At 38.6% G+C, this 27175-nt stretch overlaps 2 protein-coding genes across 3 annotated transcripts; one reads left to right on the top strand and one right to left on the bottom strand.

Annotated features, from left to right (window-relative positions):
- On the top strand, window positions 1–5055 carry LOC148818437 (Golgi apparatus membrane protein TVP23 homolog A-like). The gene is made up of 8 exons (XM_088936294.1): window positions 1–146; window positions 279–355; window positions 768–912; window positions 1185–1274; window positions 1661–1792; window positions 2065–2193; window positions 2553–2587; window positions 4423–5055. Exons 1-7 carry the CDS (start codon window positions 138–140, stop codon window positions 2577–2579), a joined length of 609 nt encoding a protein of 202 aa, XP_088792420.1. The 5' UTR covers window positions 1–137; the 3' UTR covers window positions 2580–2587; window positions 4423–5055.
- nubp1 (nucleotide binding protein 1 (MinD homolog, E. coli)) lies at window positions 4195–26891 on the bottom strand. 2 transcript variants are annotated; one of them, XM_088936292.1, is made up of 11 exons: window positions 26840–26891; window positions 25784–25888; window positions 25273–25406; window positions 13528–13596; window positions 10816–10848; window positions 10266–10356; window positions 7516–7670; window positions 7204–7314; window positions 6861–6963; window positions 6193–6276; window positions 4195–4781 (listed from the first exon to the last, which is right to left on the bottom strand). In XM_088936292.1, exons 1-11 carry the CDS (start codon window positions 26868–26870, stop codon window positions 4741–4743), a joined length of 957 nt encoding a protein of 318 aa, XP_088792418.1. In that variant the 5' UTR covers window positions 26871–26891; the 3' UTR covers window positions 4195–4740. The 2 variants fall into 2 exon arrangements, with proteins under 2 accessions (XP_088792418.1, XP_088792419.1); XM_088936293.1 differs by lacking the exon at window positions 6193–6276.
- Window positions 26892–27175: the final 284 nt, after the last annotated feature.

Below are 27175 nucleotides of genomic sequence, written 5' to 3'. Positions count from 1 at the left end.
ACATTTTAGTGGAACACCTCTCATATTGTTATCATAGAAAGCACTCTGTAAATAAGGAGAAAAATATTTCACAATTCTAACTTGCAACCCACGACACCGGAAATAACATATTTCTTAAATCGTAACTGCCCGTAACAATGAAACAGGTAAGGAAACCCACAAAGATTTGCATGAACGTTTTTTGAGGAGAATTGTTTTAAACTGATAGCAGCCCCCCAATTTTTTTTTGGGTGGGGATGCATGTTTATTTACTGCATTTAATTTTCTGATGGTTGTAGTCATTGGTGGATGACACAGAAGATGTATCTCTGGACTTTGGAGCTGATGAAGAGGCGTTGAGGAAAACCAAAATCAGGTATTGCCATTAAAAAGCAAGAGACGCCACCTGATCTGATCCCTAGTGCTTAGGAAAAGGCTATGAATTATTCTAATAGTACGAAGGCAATAATGTATGCAATATACTTATATTTTCTCTGTTGAGCCTTGCATATTCTGTACCTTTTTTCTAACAAAACCCAGAAGCTCAGTTTGTAAATTTTGTCTCTTACGTGCCTGAGCAGAATACAAAGATGAACTGCGTGAGAGCTTTATGAGACAGGCTGATAGTGGAAACGGTGTACGTGCTTACTACAATTTGCGTCGCTTATAGTTCCAGACACTGTCCTTTACAACCTGGTTCAGTCCTCTGAGCCCCCCACCCTAACCCAGTCCTTTGTTTAATACCTTAAACTGTTGAAATGTCTTTCTTTTCACGCCTGACTTTGCAGACATCCTCTGGCTACCTTCTTCCATCTGTTCTTCCGGATAAGTGCCATTGTTTCCTACCTGTTCTGTGACTGGTTCAGTAAGAGCTTTGTTGCCTGTTTTGTGATGATCATTGCCCTTCTGTCTTGTGACTTCTGGTCAGTCAAGGTATGTACGTGGCCTTTACTGGTGAAGTAAAAAAAAAACAACAGTAAAGGAATCTGTGGGGTGGCACTGTTGCAGATATTTAGTCTAGCTTGTGGAACAAGCTTCACTGTGTCCTGCTTCTGCATAAGATGGACAGGCTTTATTTATTCGGCAAAAGACAGTTTAGAGTGAGAGGGGGGTGTATGTGTTGAACAGCCAGTTTTCAGACAGTTGCTCTTACCTGGGTGACTATCATACGTCCATTGAGAGGGGACCTTCTCCCTTTTCTCAAGAACGTGACTGGAAGACTCCTGGTGGGCCTGCGATGGTGGAATCAGATCGACGAGGATGGAAGGAGCCATTGGGTCTTTGAAGCAAGGAAGGTGTGTGTGACGTCTCAATGATGCAGACGTGTCTAGGGGTTGCTGGGAGGAAGTCCCGGCAGCTGCCTACTGAGCCAGTAAGGGGTTGCTCAATATTTAAAGGCATGGTTTACTGGCCACGCCTGTATATTGTTCTAGTGTTTGATAAATAAAACCATTACATCTGCTTGGCTGAATCCCTTGCGTTATGGAGGATACAACAGTGATAATGAATGGGAACGTGGGATCAAAATCTGTTCTTCAAGTGCCGTCGTTTCACTTTGTGTGGTTTCTGTTATCGTTTCCATTTCGAGCGGATGGATATTTGTGTTTATTTCCTGTTCTGGCCCCTACAAGGACGCGTGCTCGTAGCACGGCCGCCTGTGAAACGCTCTTCTCTCCCCCAGTCCTCCCCTCAGAGCCTGACGCCCTCCACCGAGGCAGAAGCTCGAATCTTCTGGCTGGGGCTCATCATCTGTCCACTCATCTGGACTGGCTTCTTCTTCAGCACCCTCTTCTCCCTGAAGCTGAAGTGGCTGGTATGTTTGATCCAGAGCCCTCCCAGATCCCGATAGTCTCTTATCTGTGACATGTTCTCAGGTTCACATCCTTTCCACTCCCAGCCCGATGAAGGCCTCCTCCAGATGCCCCCTGTTCTGCTTGGCGTTCGCTCGTATCACCCTTGCAAGCGTCATGATTTCAGCTTCAGCGAGGGCGGTGTCTGATTTGATCCGGGTGCTTTTTTGTGAGGTCCAGACAACACAATCACCCCCCAGAAATCGTTATTTTCTCTTATGTTCTCTTCTTACAGGCCTTGGTTATTGCCGGGATTTCGCTTCAAGTTGCTAATCTCTATGGTTACGTCCGCTGCAAGGTCGGTGGCCAGCAGGGTATCACCACATCGGCCTCCTCCTATCTGGGACAGCAGTTCCTCCAGAGGGTAGGACTTTAATCTCTTACCTGTTTCCAGACTACAAATTCAAGGACCCCAGAAGGTTCCTACGCATTATATAGGCAGGTGTGCTTTTGGAAGCCATCTTTGTCCACTTTTAGTATTGTTTCTCTCGCTTATGCTTGAGGGTCACAGGGCCTCCTGCTTAGATGCTATATTAGCAATTAAATAGGTAAGTGGTATTTACCCCCACTGGACTCTATTTCCCCATGTCCAAAACTGGTAGTTAAAGAGAGATGAAGTCCCCAAGAACTAGAAGATTAAATGCCTTTTGTGATCCTGTTTCTGATAAAAGTAACGGAATGAAACTATCCTGCCACCTCACTTGTTTTTTTTTTCTTTTTCAGCCTGATATCATTTTTGGCATGCTGTGAAAAGAAAGGTAAGTCACCATTACAGCATCCTGGTAATGATTTATGGCAGCTGAAGTTGAGTCTTTGTGGGTAACCAGAAAGAAATGGCCATAAACATTAGAATCTGGGGCCTGTAACACTAATAGAGTTATGTTTATGAAAGCAGTCAGCAGAATACTTTAGTACCCCTACTGAAAACTATGAATGGATTACCTTTTCAAAATTCTGCTCGTCTCAAAAATGTGTACATTTCAACTATAAATTGTTTAAAAGTGAACACATTATGCAAATTAAAAAAAAAACATCCTTATATTTCATGTGATTGTCATTTATGTCAACTGAGAGCCACCTGATGCACAGATCTGCTTTCTGTTTCAAAGCTGCAGCCATATTCTGGGCTGTAAAAGGGCTTTGATCAAAGCTGACTACTGACTAAGGCATCAAGAATGTTTTATCATTCTAGAATATGGACGTGCATTGTTACCATGTTACGGTAATAACAATACATAAGACTTTCAAGAAAACCTGTGATCCAATGTTGCATATAATTTATGAGTACATGCACTGCACCGGCATGTTAAAATCAGCCTCTCGGTAGTATTTGATATTATTTCAAATACTGACTTAGCAGTGCAGCCTCACAAATGTCAAGAATCTCTGCTAGGAGATACCCACTTCCAAAGGTGAGATATCAGTGTGGAACGCTATTTCATCAAGTGGATAATGTAAGACAAAGCAGCTTCATTGCATTTTTTAAACTTTTTTCACAATAAACATTGGAGTGACATACGACTACTCCAGTGAGCTCATATACAGTACCACCACAGTACCCTACTTTGTAAGTTCAGCTTCAGGGATTGCTGTAAAAAAACCTTCCTGTTTGGGAGAATGGTTAAAACTTCTTGTTTTTAGTTTCGGTTTAATTTTAAGGACATTTAAGTTTTGACTGTTGATCACCCTATCCAAATGATCTTTAAGGTTAACCAGTGATGATAACAATATACTGTATGCTCCTGACTAAGAGAACAAAGCAAGTTTCACGAGGTGAAACAGCTATTCAGACAAAAAGCAAATAAACTGCATTGCTTTTATTAAATGTGAAGATATATTCATGACAAAGTAGTATTTACTTAAATATAGAATTACTGCATTAAGAATAGTTCAAGTCAAGTGATGAGATGGAACAGTTTTTGCTTTAGTAAGGTGAAGACTAATGTGCATTTCCTCTTTCACTTGAGAACACAGATTTGTGTAGCAGCCTTTTCAGTTGACAGACAGCTGCACCAGTACCTTGTGCATGAGTGGTGTATTTCCCATAAAGAAATTATCTTTGAAGATCCACACACTTGAAAGATTACACACTGGTGCAGCCTTTCAAAAAAAGATACACTAAACAAAATGTAATCATAGTCCAGCATTTAAAATGTATCCTTTTGACCACAGTGTAACTGTAAAAAAAAGTTCTGAATAGAACATACAGTACCACATCATTAAAAAAATAAAAAAGCCCAGTTTTCACGACAACCTGCTTGTTTCTGAGTTATCACCACCTACACAGAAGTTCAACACCCAAGAGCTTTTCTTAGAGCAGGTTAATCCTTTGATCTAAAGGTCTAATAACGCACTGCTACAGTGGTTTGATTCAGAGGTCTTTATTTAATGTTCAGCATGAACATAAACATTGTGCAAAAAGATGGCTCATAAGATTAAATAAAGATAAAAACAGGCTGTCGAAAAATGTGTTAATAAAATATACTCTGTTTGCTTTCTGAAAATTATTTTATCTTTGGGAGAAATTTAAAGTTTCTGTTTGCTAAAGCAAATTTGACATTTTCACAGTTACTTTTTTTATTTTCTTTTGCAGGTGACCAAGAAAAATGTAACCAGTGAGGTTCTTGCAAACGCACACTCTTTTTCAGCCACATTTCCTTTTTCAGCCGAGTACTGAAAAGGTTGCAGAGCGGTACTGAGGTTTACAGCTGCACAGTACGAATGAGATCCCACAATGCAGATTTATTTTTGATTAAGGCAATATATTTTATTTGAATATTTCCGCTCTTGAAGAGCACACATGACTACATTTTATCAGTAATAAAAACCCAGTTCCAGTGCATTTCTTTGTAGGAAACGCAGTTCCATTCGCTTAATAATTGGTCAGCCAAAAACACTCAGCTAGTGTATTTTAATCCTGTGGTTGATGAGATGAACAATACTCCTGGATACCTGCAAAGGACAAATACAGTTTTTAAAGCATTATCAAACTAAAAAAAGTGTATCTGTGCATGGCAATGTAATGACTGAAAAACTTCAGGAAGTAAAGAGAAAGCCTAAGCTGTCACATATGCCTGTGGCCTTCTAAACATCATATATATGCAGTTTAAAAGGCGATTTTGTTTTACATGTATCAATAAAACGTTACTTGAGAAATCATTTTTGTTTTAGATCTCAGTAAACATTATGTTCTTCACATAGGGTTAAATAAAAGTTCCTCTTTTTCACTGCTGTTTTCTCTTCACACTCACACATCTCTATTTTGATGTTTGGTTTCCACAGCAGAAAAGACAAAAATGATTTTGATATGAGAAGATCATATCCGTCACAGCAGCAGATACTATCCTGCAAATTATTAACAGGCCCCTATCTGAAAAAGAGATATCAGTTCTCAGCCTGCTTTTTTACGTGTGTTCATGGCACAGTGAGAATAACAAAAAAAAAACAGGCCCAAAATCCAAATGTTTGTTTCAAAATAAGACCAAAATGCAACAAACTATTCAAGGTGTGCTGCACTTTCATTTCTTAAAGTCTAGTTCTCTTAGCTACTGTAGATCAGGGCAAGTCTGCTGCAGGCTGCCAGTTTTCACTGTACCTTTGTCTTAAAGGGAGAGCTCTACCCAGCAATATTTCAGGTTTACAGGAGAGGATGTGAGATTCTTGCACGGCACTTAGCAATGAACAGTGATCTTTTTTTCCGTGTTCTGCTCTCTCAGTTTATAGTGTATGTAGACATGAAGCAGAGAAGTGTGCACAAATGTTTAACAAAAAAAAAACCAGACAAAATACCCTTCTCCTAAGATAAATAAATAGATCTGAACCCACAGAGCAACAGTGGGCCAATAGTTAACACTGTAAAACAAAATCAAAAATCACATTCTCATGGCCTGTAGCACTGACTCACATTCACGGTAGCATTTGATAAAAAGTATTAGCTTTGACTGACTGTTCTAAATTGTCCCTTTTCCTTGGTCTTGTGACGGACTGGAATCCTACTGATGGCAAGGGAATTCATGTGTGTTCAGTGCTGCTGTGTGCCCTGTGTTTCCAGTTTTTGTCACCCTCGATGGGAAAAGCAGCCTTCTGCTACTGGGTGGCTATTATATATTCTATCAAACGTAAATCGCATTATTAAATGTATAAAAGACAATGGATGTTATGATGATTGGGGTTATTCGAATTCGTCAGAGGCAAAACAAAACAAAAAAGAAATATCACTTGACAAAACAGCAGAATGCGTTTTAAGCATCATAAAATTTCCATTTCTGAACTGAACTGAATCTGCTAAGACTCATTAGGCCCATTCATATTTTCAGAATGTTTTTATGCCTCTGCACCGTGTGACTGAAGCACATGGACTTACGCTGGATAATGCTCTTGTAGGCAGCAGTGGCTGGAGAATCTAGCACTTCCGTCAAGAAGGACTTTCCCTCATCACAGCTCTTTCCTTTGAGACCAAAACTGGGAAGTTAGTGAAGAAGGAACTGGAAACCATAAGATTTTGCTGATTCCTTCATACTGACCTCAACTTTCTGAGAATGTGTTGAAGAGGAACTGATTTTATTGTGATCTAGCATACGAAAACACTATTCATTTTGGTGCATTTCTTAAAGTTATAAAATAATTCAGATCAAGTAATGGCTGGTAAAATTCGACACTGGACCTTTTAAATTTAAATTGTAAGCTCAGACACAACCATAGTTCAATTATTATTTTTCTTTAACTTCCAAAAGTATTCACTGTAAGTATAGTTGTTTGTATATCTGAAATCGTTCTTCAGTTATTATAAATGTGGTTTATTTTGGTCTGGTTTCAATTCCTGATCATGAGTTAGCAGCTTGCACTCAGAGGACAGGCGTTGGCCCAGAGCAGCAGTACAGCTCACCTACGTGGGGCAAGCCATCAGCAACCCTACGTATTGGGTTTTTTATGTATTGATAAGAAAAAATTGGTCACTTTCACAACTCGTGGCTCAATTCATTTGGCCCTAAGGGCTTGTCCCCACAAGGGGGTGGCTAGAGATCGGGTTACCTATGCGAGGGTCCAGAGGCACCTTCCCCAGCAGGGGGATGTTTAAATCCTGGCACATTTTTTCTGCCCCTCCAGTGGTAGGAGGAAAAATCTGAGATTTATTCTGCAAAACATCAAGAAAGAGAGCAGTTTCTTAACATTTCTAAGACCAAAAAAAAACATTTTAAAATGTCTTCCTAGGACAGTAAGGATCCTTGGAGTCTGAGCTTTCAAGAAGTAGAAACGAAGTTCCCTGATTGCATAACTGGAATAATTTCAGTGCAGCCATAAAAGTTAGAATTTTCATTAAGCAAGAACGCTTTCAGGTAAGATCAGCCCACAGGGACATGTTTTCCCTTCTCACCTTGCACTTGGGACACACAAAGCCACTCATGTTTTCGACAACTCCAATGACAGGCAGGTTCACCTTTCGACAGAAAGAAATCTCTTTTCGGACATCTTGCAATGAAACTTCCTGTTAGGCAAAATAAATGAAAGACGGCACCCGATGAAATAGCACAGCTCATTACGTTTTCCAAGACAAGATTAACACGAGTCATTCAGAACCAAGAAATGCCACTGCTCGATATTTCAACATTGTGGTGCAGTGATTCAAATTCCATGTAAAGGAACAAAGAGGAAGAATTGTTGATGCACTTGTACTGGTTATTGTCACCTGTGGCGTGGTTATTATTATGGCCCCATCAATGTGAGTGCTGCTGAGGTACTGAACAACAGATAAGTGCTCGTCAGATGTCCCAGGTGGGGTGTCAACGATGAGGTAATCAATGTCACCCCAGTCAACATCTCTCAGAAACTGCTTGATCATTCCTGACAGGAAAAAAAAAGGTCAACAATTTACCAACATCCAAGAAGTTTAGCATACAAGTGTTAGAAATAAAGCTTGTGGTTTAAGTCTCAAAACAGCTGGACTGATGTTTTCAATCCATTAAAATAAGGAACAGGTGTGTTTTTCCAAACCACATCCCAAGCGTGGGGATCACCTATTCTCAATGAAAGACATGAGACGTGACAAATGTGTTTCAGGCAGCAAAGCTTTCCAAGTTTAAAACAAGATTATCCTCAGGTTTAGTCACATACATCTGGGACATTGGACTGTCCTTTTACAATCCTTTTTAACCTCTGCATGCCTGCTACACATTAAAATTCCATCAAAAAGTGTCCTGCACCTACGAGCTGAGGGCTTGTAAACGTTTATTGTTATCTGTTCCACTGTGACCTGTACAACTGTGCAGCACGAACATGATTTGGTCAAGTGTGCAGTGATGGTTGTCACTGTCACAACATGGTATTATAAAGTCTGCTCTTTAAAATGGTACAGAGGGGACAAGTGTGAAGGATGCCAGCTGAAACACTGAAGTGCAAACCACATGCAGTTAAAAACACAGGCACTTAAAAGCGTTATGGTACAGTACCTACTCCCTGAGCAGTGTTTTTTTAACTACACGTGAAAGTCACCTACCACTATGAATAATATGTGGATAAATTTATGTGGCTGCTTTTAAATTAGGGTCCCTGTATTTGAGTGTGATCATGTTTTCTGTTCTGAAGCTGACATACCATTTATATACCCTAGAGAAAGGTTTCACTCTAGTGATTTTGATGTATTTATGTTGAAGTATGGAAGGTTTACTTGGTAGTAGGTACGTGTTGAAAGTACCTACTGTATTAACACATACAATGTCAGCACTTAAATTCCTCCAGGAAAGCTACATAAAAAAACGGTGTTTCCCAGTTGATGTGTAATTTTAGCTCAATTATCTGGAAAACTTTCAATGAGGAATTGAAACCTATGATATCACCACACCGGGGCCGGCATTAAACATTAATACAGCTACCACGGAGACAGAAAAATACCAAATTTCTTCACTCGCATGTGAATCACCACCTCCCCTACAAAATTTACAATCCGCTGTTTGAGACTAAATTCTCACTCTTTCCAACTATATACACACACACATCCTGTTTACACACTGATAACAACAGGTCAAGATGTGATGCTACAAAATAAATTGGTCGTACTTCAGAGGCCGGAAAATGACACTTTAGAAATAGAAAATAAGACAGCTATTAAAACATAATCAAAGCTTTATGGATGGAACAAGCTACAAATAACCTGAGAGTCAGGGGTATGGTTTAGGCTGTCACGATTTTGTTAATAACAAGCAAAAAATCTACAGCAGAGGTTGGTAATTTGACATCTATGTCACTCTGTTTATAGACAAGAGTCTCTTTCTCACTGTGGTTCAGTAGCCCTGTACACACAGCACCACCAAAACAAGTGCCAGCTGGCAGATTTTCTGTTGGGCTAAACCAGCCTTCCTTAAGAGTGGGAAGAACCAGGCTGAGCCAGAAGAGTACAAAGTGCGGACGTGATCCAGGATTCAACTGGACTTTCCACAGTATCCTTACCAAGAATCTGGACTACTTCCCAAGGGTGGGGGTGTAGTATAGGGGGTTTTGCACAGTTGTAGTAAGGACCTATTTTCGTTTTTTGTTTATTTTACTTTGTTGCTTTGTTGGCGGCACTGATGCCCATATTTGTCTAGCAACAGCCATTTTTTAACTGTTCATAGGTCTTTTCTTGTTGCTTGTTTATAGATGTTTTGCACTTTATAAGCAGGAAGGTGAGACCTTAAGGGACGGGTTTTATTAAGGGATAAAGAGGAAGGGAAAGGTTTTATTATTCTGCTGCCTGCTGTAGTAAAGATTGGAGAGTTGGCTAGTTAGAGGGGTGTTTTTTTAAAATAAAGTAAAAATAGATTAGTAAAAGTCTGCTGCACTGTAATGGGTCTGGGAATTAAACTATTTTTTATTTGCTTAGCAGACACCCTTATCTGAAACAAATCCAAAGTAATTCTAAGTAACATAACCGTTTTCATTGTATGTATTTTTAGTTTTCAACCCAAAGGGAAACCCATTTATGAGGAGAGGATTTACTGCAGGAATTGGAATGAGGTATTTCACTCAGGTCTAGTCCCATGACCTCTTACCAGCCAAACAACAAATCGCCACTTGTTATTTCACTACTCAGTTAATAAAATAGAAAGATTATATTTTGTATTTCTTAGAGGACTTGAATTAGGGTTTGACCAGTTGTCAGAAATGTTTTCACTGACTGCAATCTATTTGTTTTCTAAGGTAGAAGACAATTCTAATATTAATTCTGTCAGTTCATCAAGTCATTTCACTCTTCTGCTTAAAACGATTGGACCTCTATATGCATTTTGTACAGCAGAGTTAAAAACCAGATTGATAAAAAGCACAGAAAAGAGAACTCTACAGGGTATTCTCTCCATTCATACTTTCTCAGGGCAAAATATTTATTGCCAGCTGATTCACTCACACACACTTCTGTGGCTCTCTTTCACTGCACGAGGAGTGAAACACTCAGGTCATACAAACCATTTTTCTTTGGCCCTCTCCAGATAACAGCGTCGTCAGGACTGCTAAGCAAAAAGCCAATGGACATCACCGCAAGATTGTCTTCCACGTACTGAAAAGGGAAGTGGAAAAGTTATCACATAGCCAACGACATTTTTTTTGGTACTTTTCTGGCAACTTGTCCGATAAAAGTTGCATACAATGAAGAAGCATTGTTTGTCAATGAGAATGTTTGTCAACTCTGTAGGTCTGGCAGCTTCTTCCATTCTTTGTATGTCACTGTTTACTGATGCACTACAGGAAGGGAGGGTCCCTGCAGGAGAGATCTGAATCTGGGCTTCCAGTGAAGGTAACTGCAGGAAAACAGCCCCCGTCCAGCTCATTCCTCCGAGCACATCGAAAAGAACGAGGAAACAAAAAATGAAATCCAGCAATTATAATGAACTAAAGTAACTGGTCCAAAACCGTAGTCATGATCGCTACAAAATTAAAGTGAGAATATACTTCGTCTTTTTAAAAAAAAATAACACCATTTATACCTTTCGACTGCACAGTCGTGGACAATACTTACCACTGGAGACCAACCAGATCCACTCTGGTGCACCTAAAGCAGGAAAAGTGCAATAAAACAACACAATGTGGATGAATAGACCAATACTTCTACACGGGCAATTTCAGATCACTTTTCTGAAAGAATACTCTTTTATATTTTATCAATTACTTCTCCTATGAAAAAGATTCTTTTATCTAAACAGCAGTCACACACAGTGCTGCTCAAAACCCTGGAAACAATATTTGAAAGACATAAAAAAACACTCGACAATCATTCACGCGCTTAGTATAATGTTTTGATTTTTTAAAAACCTTTTATTTAACAATGAAAGAATTTACAAAAATAACATATGCAGTACAAAGTAAAATAATGTACAGCTTTCATCTTTCATTTTTTGATTATATTATTTTTTTTAATATAATTAACATTTATATTATGCCAGCATGGATGGGAGGTTGCATCTAGAAATATGATCAGCAAAAACACAACAATCTAACAAATAACTAACAATCGGGGATGGCCAGAATGTGTGTGAATAACTTGCTCGCCACATAACCGCCAACATTGCGAACTGCTTCCTTTTTGTGTAGCTTGAACTTTGGGACTGATTAAAAAAAAAAAGTCAAATTTTTCCAAAAGAAATGTCTCCAAATTTGTGAACTGGTGGAGCGTTGTTCAAATCTGCATATGTTCTTCCACTGTTCTGCAGAAACTGTTTTATCATTGTCTTTTTCCCACTAATATATTCTGTTGAATCTTTTTTCATATCTTCGATGTTATTATTCAGTCTTGATATTATTTTCGTCCAGTTGCTTTGCTGGTACGAAGCTCTAAAATGAGCAAGCGATTTATTACCTTGCTCTGTATTTGGTTGTTTTACCCAAGTATTTACATAGAGCCTTATCTGGAGGTATCTGTAGAAGATTTCTTTCCCCCTTAAATTATATTGTTGTGATAAATCTTCAAAGTTTTTCAGGTTATTCTGTTTCATCAAGGAATATATTGCTGTGATTCCGCTCATAGTCCAGATTTTACAACATTCCTGAAGGGAAATCTGAATCATAAAATATCCACCGTAATATGTTATTATCTGTTTCCAAGTTATAGGTTCTTATTATTTTTAACCACGTTTTAATTGGAACTATTACTCACGGTATAGCTGTTTTATATATAGCTTCTGACAAAACTGTATTGGAAATTCACCTATAATCAGAGACTTCATCCGTTTCCATTTTGCACTATAATCTTGATCACACCAACAGATTAGATATCTAATGGCAAGGCTAAACCTTCTTGGTGAATTGCAGTGTTTCATTTTTTAACCCTTGGCTTTTTTCCATTCCAAATTTATCTTGAAATCAATGTATCCCATTCATTAAAATTCTTTGCATTCCATCTGTTTCTGATTATCGTGATCAAAGTAAATCCCTCTGTTGTCATAAAACACCTCCTTTTCCCCTCCATGCTTTCGTCAAAATTTCCTCTTTAGAGGAATCTCAGAGACCTGGTGACAGTAGATCTTGGTCAGGCCCCAGGGCTCTGTGAGCCCTTTCAATCTCCAAGTTATAGTCGGGGGGGGGGGGGGGGGGGGTAATTCCAGCAGCTCCCAGGTGAGCTTCTCGGTGAACGGGGACCCCGCCGATCCGCAGGTTCTGCCTCCTCGAACCGCCCTCCAGGTCTGCGAGTTTGGCCTCTAGCGGGTTCTGCCTCCGGGGCAGGTGTAAAAGCACCTCGTCTGGTTTTTCACCCCCCGCCTGCACAATGCGCTCCTCCACCTCGTTTGTCCTTCTATTCGTTCTGTTCAATTCTTCAGTAAAATCTCATCATTTTTTTTTAATTTATGTCCAGTAAAGTTCAGTAAAGATTTTTTTTAGGCTGACTGGGGACTCAGAATGGCCGTTGAGCGGGCGAGAACTACTTCGGTCTCCCTGTTCCTCTTCAGTTTCCTTTCTCAGATAGCTTTGGGTGTTTCTATGTGCTTTGCCTCGTTTTTTCCTTCATCACCCAACACTTAGTATCTGTTTAAAAGGTATTATTTAGAGTTCTGAAATGGCTGTTGGGTTTTTTTTAAATGACCGAAAGAACGAGAAAATTAAGCAGCCATTGCTGATGGTGACATCACAGGAAACCCAACCTTCTTGGTTCTAATAATGTTGTTGTCCTGTTGCAGCCTTTATGATAGTAGTGTCTTCTCTTAAGCCACTTAGATCAACTTGGGTGATTTCATTTACTGGTATTTTAAGGTATCCAAAAGCCAACAAAAACAAAGAACCAAAGGTTTTTTCACAAACCACGTATTCTAAGCATAAAGAGTCTCATACTAATACTTGGAGATGGTCCGAAAGTTTTTAATCCACTTCTGATTCCTACTTGTCCATGAAGTTGGTTGGAAACCAGTTTCCTTATAGTAGGCTAGTGCAGATACTAAATACAGGAAATTACAGGAAGTAAGGACCTGGTATATACTTTTGGAGATGTAGTCCCCTTTTCTACACTCCCTAGTTCAGTCATGTAATTCAATAATGGTGTGATTAAAACAAAACAACCAAAACCACTTTTCAAAGAGAACAAATGAGTACTGTTTTTAAACATATCCATCTGGTTTCCAGTCTGGTTAGAACTGAGTTTTTGTTATCACTCAACTACCAAATTAATAGGCACATATTGTCCTCAGTAACCACTTTCTCTCATTCACACAATTTTCATTTTTTTTATAAGTTCAATGCTTACTTGTTCTCCTTCAAGACCCATGATTTTTGGAATGGATGGCCCACAGATGTCAACATCAAGCAGAGCAACCTGTTAGACACACAAAAAGACAGGACAGAAAAGCCATCAAACATAACAAGTAAATAACTCCCAACTGGAAATGTTATTTTCTGTGTTTTGCATACTAACTTCACATATAACGGCCACATTCTTCTCGACTAAGACATTGTGTAAGTATTCAAGTTAAAACTAACCAGTGTTCTAAGTCTATTACAACTAAACCTACTGTAATCTTTAGGAGCTGACAGCACTGCATACATCCTGTATAACATTCCACTTTTTGAAATGACAAAGTGGTGTGATGTACACTAGCTACAGACTTCATTGGATACTGCAAAAACAACAAGCAATTACAACGCTGAAAAATCCATTATAGCAGGGTTTGGTTGATAAAAATATGTATTAAGAACAACACAATGATAAATCTTTCCAGTTTTATACGTAACCTTGGTAAAGCTATCTGGAAAGCTTTCACTGTGGACATGATAAATGTTTTTTGCATGTAGGGGAGCAGTGTATCATTCTGTAATATCTTGTTCTTCCAGTCATGTAAGAACATAAGAAAGATTACAAGCCAGAGGAGACCACTTGGCCCTTACACTGTGTATATACTTGTATACTGAATAACTCATGAGCTCAGATATTTCATTGTCCTGTAAAAAGCAGGTTTCTTTACCTCTGGAAAGTGTTCATGTTTTGTTACTACAGTTTAAAAATAAATATAGAAACTGATTCTCAGCCTCTGTAGAAACAGACAGAGAGAAGCTGGTCTCTCCATCTGAGAATCCAACTGCTCATTTCAAAGCTTTTCTTCTGGTCCAGGGAGAACTGCTCTTGAGTTTGCTTATTAACCCACCATATTTACAGTCTTTTTCCATTGCAGTTCTGAAGTAGGCAGCTTCTGCTTTGGTTACACATTGGCACATCTCATCACATTTCTTCTGGTGCTAGAGAGCAGCTCACCTGCATATAGGTTTTGCGTGATATTCTCATCTGCCCCCCCATACTCACAAACCAACAACACTGAGAGCTGGTGTGTGGTGAGCGTTCTGGCGTACTATGGCTGCTGTTACCTCACTCAGGTGGGGGCTGTACATTGGTGGTGGTGGAGGAGGAGGAGAGTCCCCATTACCTGTAAAGTAGTTTGAGTGGAGTGTCCAGAAAAGTCCTATATAAACGTAAAGAATTAACTTATTAACAGCAGTAGTTTTCCCAATGAGCACTGTCTCAAACACACTGCAGCATCTAAAAAATGACAGCAGAGGGCACTCTCCCCTTACATACTATCAGAGTGTCACTCAGACTCAGAAATCTAATCCCAGAGTTCCCACACCTGCCAGAATCACAACAGGTCCCAATCCTACTGGGAGAGGGAGGAGGGAACTCAGTTGAACTGGCAGCCCAGTATGTGATCTCCTGCCACAGCCTGAGGAACAGTGAGTCTGTCTCCCAATAATGCTCCATATGTTTACAGTATAGGTAAATATTTTATGATATGTGTTTGTTGTAAATGTCTGTAGATTTTATCTTATTTTTATTTTTTGTTTTGTTTCATGTTAATTTTATTTTTATTTGCTTTGGCAACCCTGATTGTACCCATCGGTCCTGCTAATAAAGCACCTTGAATTGAACTGAATTATGTCACCAATGGCTAAATCCTAGCAGTTGTCAGGCTGCTGCTGTGAGCCCACGCTACAGAAATGCTGTCAGCCTCTCTCAGTAACCCCATGTACACGTGTATGCAGACAACTTGTTCAAAATGTTACAAACTCAAATCAGCTTGACAACATTTCTGGTGCATTTCTACACGCAGGATTTCTGTATGAGCTTACGGCTGATTATTTTGGTCTTTTTATCTCCCAACATCACAGCTCTTTACTCACATGAAATTTAGAAACATGTAATTGGAACTGTCATAAACATGACAGATAAATACAGAATGTAATAACTGAATAGTGGCGCAATAAAACATTTTAATGAACAGTGTGTCAAAATACTGTGGAATACCTGTCAGAAATGAAATTTATAAGGTACTGTAAGCTTAAAACATCAATAGGTTTGTGAAGATTTGTGGGCTTTTTTTTTATAAAACTGTCTGTGATAACCCTGGGAAATTTACAGTCATAAGTAACCCAGAAGAGTATACACAGGTTGTCTTTCGCTATAGATTGGGCTCCCCAGCTATACTCCATAACCAGAAATATTCCAGCCAGCACTGACTGCTTATTTGAAAAATTAATCTGAAGGGAAAATTCTTAACAGCAACTACTGCATGCTCTGTTCAGAGGATCTAAAGCACTGTGTGTGAGGTGAAACCATATGTTTGTATATGTGAGAATATCACTGATCTCAGTCAATTAAAACAATATAAACTGTATTGTGGGCAAAGAGGTAAAATGCAATCCACTATCCCACCTTTTCAACACATACAATACAAAGACCTGAGGATAGCTGAAATTAAGCTAAGGAGCATTTCAGGCTAAATGGCCTTCTCTCATTTTCAGCCCTCCAAATGTTACTGTATGTACTTAAGTTCATTGTTAAATTCAAGGAACTAAGACTTATCTGAAGTCCTGTTTAAAGTAAATTCAACTTCAACATATGCGTCTGGGGAACTGAGCAACTGAACCACACCCTGGATTTTAGCAGAAATCTGCAGAGGAAGTCTTAGCTCTGTCTGCCAGCAGTACAATTGTTTTGGCAGAGATATAACCTTTCTTATGAAATCACATCAAACAGCAAGAGTCAAAAACATCTCCAAATTGTTTCAACTGAAGTTTACACTCTGGTCTGAGTTTCTCAAAACTGAATCCAGCAGTTAAATACAGCTCATCGTGGACCAAATAGGACCTTAAGATAGGTACATAAACCACGCACGTGACCTTCTTAAGGAGTTTCAAGAATTAGTATTTGCTCTTGAGAGAGTTTGGGAGTTTGGTACAGACAGGCAGAAAGTTGTCTGTATGTTCAAATTATGATACAGACCTCTATAGAGCACAATAAAAAAACAGTATTTCAGGATTTCTAAACTGGTTACTGATTCCTATTTAAAGGAATTTCTTGCAGTCTTCAAACCTAATATACCACATCTCAAATTCTGTCCTGTGTTTGGTCTTGCATTTCAAAGGAGCCCACTATGGGAAAAACAAGATTTTAAATTAAACTTAAAACTCCTTGTTTTGAATCACGTGGAAAGAGCATTCATAAAAATGGAAATAAAAGGATTCAACTCATCACCAACTGAATTTTATTTAACTTGGTTGAGTACAAAGGTGATATTTTTCTAGTAGCTTCCATTAATGTTGGAATGAAGAACGTTAGAGTTTAACACAGTTTAAAAAGCTGTGTGAACACAAAGCAAAGACCCTGCTCTAAAACAAACCTATTTTAAAAAGTGTTTCAAACAGAACACTCAAAGTCTAGAGGATCAATGACCTCATTTTAAATTCCATCATCCAGCTCCCAACTCTATGCCAAACAACTGCAGAAGAAACTTAAAAACAGGAGGGGAAAGCCAAAACACATATTATAATATCACTTCTCAAAAAAGACCTTTTGGTGCACAAGACAAGTTGTCCAGTCCACCTTGGCGTCCATCACTAGTACAAATCACAATCAACATAACACAAAACATACTCTTAACTCTCTCATTTGTCTGTCTGCAAACACAGAAAACCCCGCAAACAGCCCCAACCACTGTTCATCAACCTGGCTCCGTTCTTAAATGGGCTGAACAAAATCAATTTCAAAAACATGGAGGTGGTCAGGACATCATTCACAAAGCTGGAGCTGCGCAGATTTCTGTCTGGAAAGTGCTCTGACTGCCGAGCAGGAAAATGCAGTGAGTTCATCCAAGGGGGAACATTTTATTTATTACCAGTGTGAGCTGTAATCACTGCAGCGGACCTGAAAATGTTATTTGGGGGGGTTTAAAAGCCTTCATTTGAATGTGTGTAGCTAATATTTTATTGTTCACATTTTTAAGGATATGTACCACAAATTTTAGTCTTTTTATAGACCCAACACTGTGGATATCGCACTGCAGAGTGGCGAAGCAACTCACACTCTGGCAGTGAGAAAATAATGAGTTTGCTGTAGAGAATTCCAGCTTAGAGGCTATCAGGCTTCAGCCTAATCTGAAGGCTGTATCCTACTGCTGGGAAATGTCTGGTTTTAAACCAGCAAATCCCCCCACAGTGCCAGTGCTGCTGTGTTAATCTTGCACACATGCATCACCCTGCAGGAGGATGCAGAGCTCTGCTGTCTACAATTAAAAGAGACACTAATGGACTACCTGTTAAATAAGCACTACTCAACCTTTACATCAAAATGTATATTTCCCTACAATTTTTGTTCCAAAGATCTTGTTTTGTAATGAACTTTGTTTCCCATCAAGCGAAACGTATTGTTGGAGATAATGTTTCACAGGTCTGCAGAATGTCCTTCCTCATACAAGCCTGGTGGCTCCCCTTGTCCTGCCAACCTGTAGTTTCTAAACCTGCACAGGCAGCCCGGAGGGACTCAGATATTGTCAGATAATAATCCCACCTCCAACAGGCTTCCCGTCACCTTCTCTGGAAGTGTCAAACCATAATGAACAGTAAACTGGCACAACCGTTAGGCTCACTGTTTATCTTCTCTCATGTGCTCTGAATAATCGGTGCTGGGCGTTAACACCTAATGCAAATCCACAGCTCTCAGACAAGAAATACAAAAGATGCATTCTAGCAAAACCATGCCAAAACCACTTCACTGTGGAATGGTGCCGTTACAGCTGATGCAATATGCCGGTCTGCAGTATTCTGGGCACAATCTGCAGCTCCATGCTACAGCCCTGTGGGAAGCAGGGCCCTTGTGAAATTTGGGCTTTCAGTGTCTTGTTTTAACAGCTGCAAATGTTGGGGGCATCCATCAAGGCCATATGAGATCCTTGGATCAATTGGCTACTAACTACAACTAATAGGCTAGGTGAGCCAACTGGCTTCTCTCTGAGTTGTAACCTGACTTATGTTCTCTTATGTTCCCATTTCCCTGTGAACACCACAGGCCTCTTTTTGACTGAGCAATGTATTTCTAACATGAAATACAACACAGGCTTTTATTTTCCAGTGCCTGCTTCCCCATTAAAAATCTGGATACTAAAAGAAAAAAAAAACAATGGACCAGTGACCACTGGATTCAGTTATTACTGTTCTTCTATTCCAGATCCTTTCCAGTTCTCTTTTAAAGCCAATTCACATCTCCAGTTCTTATTCTCTTTTAATCCCTTTGCAATGCACATACATATATCATGCATAGCCACAGTGGTAAAAGGAACTGTAACTGGAGTTAGGGTTGGATCCGTGAATGATAAGTGATTTTTCTAAAGGAACTGTGAATGCAACTGGAACTGGAAACGAAACACTATGATATGAAACAGCGACACAGACATAGTTTTGTAGAGTAAGAACTACACCAAGGGCTACAGCCTCCTGAAGGGGTTAAACAGCTGGAAGACACAACCACATGTCTGACGTTTCAAAGATGTTTTTCTTTCTCCAGCTCTTTATTCCCAGAGGGATGAAACAACGTAGTTGTTTTTGTAGAAAGGTGGGTCTACTTAAAAGAGCTGTTCAAGGTCAGCATTCAGTATCTACTGTGTTTTCTGTCTTGGTGTTGGTGTCCTTGCATTTCATATGGTACCTTGTGGTACCTTGCTTTATCAAACAGTGGAAATTTAAGTTAAATATCCAGAGGGAATGTGTACACTACAGTCTATTCGACTTTGCCAATACATTTTAAAAGCTTAATTTCTTATCAGTCATTAATAGTTTTAATGGTTTTGTAATGATTACATGTATTTTTTTAAGGAAATGATTGCTGACCACTGCTTTTTAGATAAGGTTCTTGTGGCACAGTATAACGGTAAGCTTGCAGAGATCACAAATGAGCCTTGGTAAAAACAAAACCCATATTATGCCAGGCATTTTGCTTGAAATTGTGTTTACAAAAGGCTTTGAGAAAAATAAACAAAAGGAAATTACTTTTGACTTCCAACATCGACTTATCATCCTGATATGTTTGACACATGTGCAACAGAGAAAAAAAAAACGCTGTCTAAATATGTGCTTGAAGGAGATAAAAATAAAAACTAAATAAAATATGAACTGTAAGTAGTTGGAAGATGGAACAGAAATCCAAGAAATAATATAAAAGAATTATCTGTGCCATCACCAATGATGTAAATAATAAGGCATTATTGGAAACATTGTATTGAAAAAGAAAAACTATTTCAGCAAACAGAATGTGAATATTCATATAAAAGATTAAATAAATCAATTATATAAAACTAACTACAATGACACATAGATTAAAAAGAAAAATAATCAAAATGTTATCACACCAATAAAAAAATAACATAAAATGTGTGGAAAACACTTCCAAAAACCTTTTCTATCGTTTTAATTCACCATTCAATTGACCACTAGGGGGAAGCAAAGATGATAACTGCTACTACAGTAATTAATGTCACAGAGTTAACAGGAAAAGATGAAAGATAAAGAAACTTTTTTACAGCAAAAATCCAACGCCCCATGATTATATACATCAGGTTTCAAAAGCTTCTTAGCAGAAGCGGTTTGAAATGTATTAAATGTTCTGCTCAATTTCAGCAGAGATAAACCATTTGGATATTTTAATCCTGGTCTCAATGGATTCCTTAAAAAAAACTGAACCACCTAGACCATTATTTCATAAAGGAATGTGAAATAAGACGTAATACGACAAAGATGAAGAAGCCATCTTGGGTTATGCAGTGGCACCTAAAACTGTTAGAAGATGAAAAAGAATTATTGAACGTGCTACATGAATACTTCCTAGAGATAGATGAAGCTCTAACAATGTTGGGCAGTTTCAGCGGAACTGACACTGGTACTACAAGGTTAGCTGTACTGTAGGCTGTCTGACAACTAAGCTATTCCTGTGTCAGACAGTATTTTCCCAGTTGCAGCTTGGGGAAATGAGGGATGTTTATCATAAACCCTTGGATGGGGATGCTGTACATACAGCACACAGTGATTTTTGAGCCATAGGAAACTTGGTGTTTCTGGAGACTAATTGAGGAAGATCCACAGTTTTTCTCAACTGTCCTGGCTTTCACAGTATTTCTGGAGTTTCAGTTATAAAGAATTTAATCAAGACCGGTTTGAAACTTTGGAGAAAAAAAATGAAGGAAATCCTTACAATCACTAAAGGATTCCTTACCACCCTAATGAACTCAATTTATCCTCCTCCATGAACTGTGCAATAACTGTGGCTATATGTTTAAGAAGACTGATCTAAGTACATAGTGTTAAAGAGCCTCAAAGCTGCAGAAAACACCCTTTTTATAAAAAATATCAGGTAAACTAACCTTGCATTATTATGCCTGTAAAGAAAACAAAGTATTAAGCCAGTGCATATGTGTTGTGTAAAAAGTGCCAAGATATTCCCCTGTTGGCACAGGACTGCGGGATTTTCAATAAGTCCTTGCTTCTGATAAGGACCAGGCTTAACCTCTCAAGCGTACTCTATAAGATGGGCAGGATATGTGCTCTGAAAGGCATCAAGAGCTTATACTAAGTTCAGCTCAAATGAACTGTTTAAGAAGGTTATTGCTTTCACCACTTTTAACAGCAGGAAATTCTGATTTGGAAAAAAACAAACACTTTCCCTTTTCACTTCCCTTCCGCTATGTGGTAATTAGGATTTGGCCAACAAAACGCTATTTTCTACTCTTGTCCAACTAGGGAGATACAGTAATTAAATAGTGGATCAGGAATCCCCAAGGCAATATATTCTGTCAACAGAATATCTTATATTCACAAGAGATTTTGCCAAAATGACTATATCTGTTATGGGGACAAACGCTAGCCCTGAAAATAATGTAGCCAGATGATTGTTTTTGCGAATATAATCACATGTACTTTGATTATTCAAATGTGAACTGCTCGTCTTTTGTGTTTCATACCCTTGGAACACAAGTGTATATAGATGCAGCCTTCTCTATTAAATCACAGGAGGCAGCTGCCTAAATATCATCCGAAACCAATCCTAGACACAAGAGGCTGAAACAAAGCCGAGAAATATCAAAATCTGCAAAAACCCATAAAAGACAGAACCACATACCAGAAATTTCTATGATCGCCTCTGCCTATTATCAGCATTGTGAAAACACATAAATCATGCCAGACATGCATACATTTGCAAGCCCTTGGTCATTATACAGCTGACAGAAGCATTAGCTTTAAAGATTTCAAATTACTGACAACTCAACTGTTCAGCCATCTTAAACAAAGAGCAAGGCCAGACTGCTTTGAGGTAATTGTTAAATGAAGACGATCCCATGCAAATAAAATGTCATGACTCAAACCGTGACCACTACGAGCTGACAGCCTGCTGTGTAACAGATCTGGTTATGAGGCTGGCAAAAACCATTTCCGCAAGCAACTATGGCGTCAGTATTTTCAGAAACGTTAAAACCTGATTCAATTACACTTTGTACCATTTCAGAAATTTTTACAACATATCTACATCCTTCAGCTTCTATTCGCCCGGTTTTTCGCTTGGGTTTCCTCACAGAGTTGAAAAGACATACCGGTGGTTAACTGGCTTCTGGGAAAACTGGCCCTGGTGTGAGTGTGTGTGCGTGTTTGTGTCTGTGTGTGCTCTGTGATGGCCTTGCATCCGTTACTTACCAGGATAGACTCCCCTGCCACCATGTATTGAATAAGCAATTGTGAGGAGGCACCACTGTCATTGCAAGAAGCTCAAGTGTGAGTTCTTCACAGGAAACTAAAGGAATGGCTCACAGCATGTGACCCTGAGGTGTGTCTACAGGGGGGCGATGGGCACAGATACATAAGGTGCATGACATTGCCCACCCACAGCAAAATGGTGAAAGCATCTTTAATTGTTGTTATTATTATTTAGTAGTAGTATTACTGGGTCATTCTGTGACACATTTACCAAGATTTTAGGTAAATGTCAGCATATGTCTCAGATTTGGATGAGAACACTACAAATGTAAAAAAAACATTTTATGAAGCAATATTTAAGAATTACTGATATATGAATATGAATGTGACATACTTTAAGAAAGAAGTTCAGGTGGGGAGCTGCGTCAGCCTAAGCTGCAAAGGAACAAGGAATAGGTTTATTCCCTGCTGAAAAGAGAAGAAAGAAAACACAACGTTTCGGCTGTGGGGCCTTCTTCAGGTGTGAGGGTGTGCTCACATGGCTCCACGGCCGAAACGCTGTGTTTTCTTTCATCTCTTTTCAGCATGGAATGAGCCTATTACTTGGTACTTTAAAAAAGTACGTTACAGTCACTACTATTCGGACAGATTTTAAGTCACAGAATCTAAAACTCTCATCCACATAATTGCCAAACCGACATTTAATGGCTAAACAAGAGGCTACCAAGGGATGCTTTCAGCAGTCTCTGATGGGTAATAAAGACATGCTCCAGCTAGTGTCAAGCTGAGATTTAACCGATACACAACGTGGATTTGCCTTTCAGATGCAAGGCAGACAGATCTTGCCCTTTCTCTCCCACTTTCCTTTCAAAGTCAGAGGCCACATGTATTCCCTGTCTGTGCCATAAAAGAGAATCAGGTTCAGAAATTTCAAATAAGATAGGTGCGCTTTCTCTTTTACCACACATTTACCCTCCACTTCCTATTAATAGTACCAAATGTTATATAAACATTTGAGTAGGTAGCATGTGTAGGCTTCAAAGGTACAGGTGAAATCTTATTCCACGCTAAAAGGAAAATAAAACAGACACAACATTCCAGCATCAGCATGGAATAAACATTTATCCATTCCTTTGCAAATTTCATATATGTTGGTTGTATATATATAGAAAGAGTGCTTTGTCACTAATAAAAACCTACATTTCAAAAGAATCTGTACCAACAAATTCTTTTTAAGAGCCTTTGACTACAATTAGTCACAACAGCAGTGCCCTTCAGCACTTACTGCAGTAACGTGATTTGAAGACAGGATGATTTTTAACACTCCTACATTCTAGAATTAATTTGATAGTTCAACACTTTATATATTTTTTCAGCAAACTCAGCAGGGCGTCTTCTAAGAGATGAAATATACAATGTAGAGACCATTGGTATTGCTAAACACAAATTTTAAAGAATGAGGTGGCTTAACATATGCTGACCACCAATTCTTGGGAATATAAAGATTTATAAAGGAATAAGTTTATTTCAGAGTGGAAAAAACCTAGGAAACTTGTAGAAACTATCTGGTACCAAATTCAATTTTCTATCTTCAAGACCACAATACTGTCACAATGACAGAATTCCAGGACAAAATAAAACTAATAAACATTCGTCTTGCAAACTCTAGATATCTAGGTACAGAATAGCTCAGAGTAAAGCATCTTTTTTGATTACTGAGGGGTTTTGCTTTTTCCCAAAAGGATTGTAGGAGTATGGAATAAGCTACCAAGCCATGTTCTTGAAGTCAATGCCCCGGTTTATTACAAGAAATGGCTGGAGGAGACCTTGGATCAATTAACTGCTTCCCACCAAGTGGGTTTTACAGGCCAAACAGCCTCCTCTCTCTTGTGACCTTTCTTTTATTATCAGTGGAACAACGTATCAACTGTGGACCTTACACAGCCAAATATCAATTTAAGTCTTACACGTTCTAATCCAATATAAGGAAGGTTATTAGCACCACAAAGAAAACATTTTTATGTTAAAACAAGATACATTTTGAGCGCACATGAAATAACTGTGTTAAAATGGGATAAATAAAACTGTAAACAAAATTACCTTGGGATAAAATTGCCCCATGAAAAGCAGCACTGTCTTTAACAACAGAAGAATATCGTCACACTCCTCTTTGTGCAAATGAGTTAATCTACAGGAGCATGTGTAATGTCTTTTTTGTACATGAAGTAGAACATCCTATGATTTAGCATTCCTAGGTTCAACACCTGCATTTTTCACCATTTCTGTGAAAAGCAGGAGTGACAAGGCCTTCCAAACGTATTCTGTTCTACATGTGAAACTGCAGAAACATGAACTGTACACAGATTTTAAACACTGAATGGGATACATTCACAATGACAGTAAGTCTTGTACCTACTGTTGGTTTGCTGTTACTGTATTTGTTGGGGGATCATTGAATTTTTAAGCCAATTAAATTTGATTTGAAATTAAATTAAATTTGAATTTCCAATTACACAGCAAAATGCAGGAAACATGTCATTTAAAGGGAAAATAGACAGTATTTCTGTGTCGGTTTGCAAAGACATGAGTGTAAACAGATATGGGCATGCCAGAAAAATGAAAAACAATTCAGCACACAAGCTGTAGCCAACAGAGTAATACATTTATGAAGAGACTCCCGTTGCTGGTGATGTGTTAGCAGCACTTTCTCATTTATTGTAATTACCTTGTTTTAACGCAAAAGTTGAAATGCAATTTATTTTTTCTCCATGGTGCTAGTAAGTTCCTGTAGCGTGGTATCCTGGAACAGATCTTCGTTTTTGTATCAGAAACTTAATAGACTAAAATGTAACAGAATATTTTAAAGAAAAATTACAGCAAGATTTTTTTTCTTGTAGGAAAAAAAAACTTGAGAGAATTTTTTTTTAATATCAGAAACTTATTGACATAGAATATGTCAAGTGTCCCCTATAGGCACAACACACAGTATTACCTCTGAGGATCCATCACTGGCCAGGCCATGAGCAAGGTGTGCACTGAATGTACTCTTCCCCACCCCTCCCTTGCCTGACAGGACCAGGATTTTGTGTTTAACAGTAGACATTTTCTGCCGGATTTCTTCTACAGCTGCAAGATATATAAAAAAGTGCAATTTCTGAGAGGAAAGAAAAGGGCAAAGAAAGCAAACATTTTTGCAGGCTCCACTTTGCCATGTAACATGAGTTAGGTGAGCAAGACAGCAAAAAAAAATACAGTGTATACATTAATTATACACACTAAAGGATCATTTTTACTCTTATTACTGTTACTAGTTAAAATCCTTCTTTCCAAGCACAACCTTTCAGTGAAGGTCTCTCTGTCATTGTGCTATCACAGCAATACAGTGACTTTCACTTATTTTTAAAAACTGATTTAGAAATCTATGTGAATGTTACTACATGGATATTTCCTTGATGATTTAACACAGGTGCTGTTAAAATTAATTCCAGAAGAATGGCACATACCAGGATCAGGGGCCTTGGTCATTCCTGAGGCACATATTGCTTGGTTAGGACACCCCTGACAGGCAGAGCTCTTTCCTGCCTGGTCACTGCTGGTGCCAGGGCAATCTGCAGTATAAAACGTTGAAAATAATTTAACAAAGCGAAACACTGGATTGGGCAACTCATATAGGCATGCCAAAACTAAGAGAATGCAAAGTTTAAAATGACAAGTACTCAGATTTGAAACATACCAGATATTTTGTTTCTAATATGTCCCTTTAGAAGACATCTGCTCCTTATAGTAATTTATGATATTGTGATACTATTAACTGGTTCTTACATATCAATGACCTCACCCCGCAACCTGGAATACATTCACAGGTGATTGAGTACTTCAGTAATTAAGCTACCACAAAAAAAATGTCACGGTAAAGATTGTTTACTAAGTGTTTGCTAAGTAAGCAGATGTCCAGTTACTTTTCTTGCTACAGTGGTAATTGCCACCACAAATAGTTACACATATTAAACAGCGACCTATCTCTGCTAACCATGATATATTTCTTACAGCACCATACTAATTTATCCATTTCTGTTCTACATTGGTTTTCTCAAAAGATTGACAGTTTGAACCCAATTCAATATCACCTAACTTTACTGCATTCTTGTCGTACCTGGCTGTCACTTCTAACTGATTAACACAATTTTGTATGCTTTCCCTTTTAATATATAACACCATCCTTCATGACTTTTTATTGTTTAATGTTGTTAACAATGTTCTTTAACGCTGAGCAATATCTGATTATGAAACTTTCTTTTGTCAGCCATCTTGATCATTTCACTGTCTGCTTTACCTTCATTTTAATAACAAAAACACAGTAACATGCAAACACTTCTGTGTACAGTACTGTCTCTGGGTGCAATTCATTCCATCAATGAAACTCTGCACCATAACACCGTTATTAATAAACTCGGAGATACGTCCCACTAATGACAGTTCTATAGTCGTTAAATGGTAGTTTGAAACGTGTTACTAAATAAAACACGTTAAAGACAACAGTTTCAAAAACTAAAACTCACGTTGCGGTGCTCCACTCGGAACATCCTCCATTTTTTTATTCCCCAACTTCCTGTTCTCAGTCCGGAAATAAAAACATTCCCCTTAACTTCGCCGCGAAGGTTCCGCTTTTTTAAGTCCCCCCCATGGAGAATCTGTGCCTGCTTAAAAGTACATAGAGCGTCTATCCACTTTCCTTAAATCTCTGTAGCAGCTGTTCAATTCATGCCCAAAACATTTTTTTTTTACTGGCGTAACAGAAGGAGCAATGATAATAAAAACAAGACTCTTGTGTGTGGTCGGTTTCATTGCTAGTGGTTCCTCTAGTGACTTCAGAGTCACTTTAGAGTTCATTTGTA

This window comes from Atractosteus spatula, chromosome 18 (genome assembly GCF_055471065.1).
Source record: "Atractosteus spatula isolate fAtrSpa1 chromosome 18, fAtrSpa1.hap1, whole genome shotgun sequence".
NCBI classification, from domain to species: domain Eukaryota; kingdom Metazoa; phylum Chordata; class Actinopteri; order Semionotiformes; family Lepisosteidae; genus Atractosteus; species Atractosteus spatula.
This window is presented reverse-complemented; position numbering and strand designations above follow the sequence as displayed.

What these genes read in the sequence shown, in the direction of transcription:
- LOC148818437 (XM_088936294.1), top strand. An exon ending in GTGACTTCTGGTCAGTCAAG is followed by an intron (nt 913 to 1,184) that starts GTATGTACGTGG and finishes CCTTTTCTCAAG; the next exon opens with AACGTGACTGGAAGACTCCT. An exon ending in GGGTCTTTGAAGCAAGGAAG is followed by an intron (nt 1,275 to 1,660) that starts GTGTGTGTGACG and finishes TCTCTCCCCCAG; the next exon opens with TCCTCCCCTCAGAGCCTGAC.
- nubp1 (XM_088936292.1), bottom strand. Translation starts at nt 26,870, where the DNA reads ATGGAGGATGTTCCGAGTGGAGCACCGCAAC. An exon ending in GCCTCTGGACCCTCGCATAG is followed by an intron (nt 6,277 to 6,860) that starts GTAACCCGATCT and finishes TTGGTCTCAAAG; the next exon opens with GAAAGAGCTGTGATGAGGGA. An exon ending in CTACAAGAGCATTATCCAGC is followed by an intron (nt 4,782 to 6,192) that starts GTAAGTCCATGT and finishes TGTCCTTTGCAG; the next exon opens with GTATCCAGGAGTATTGTTCA.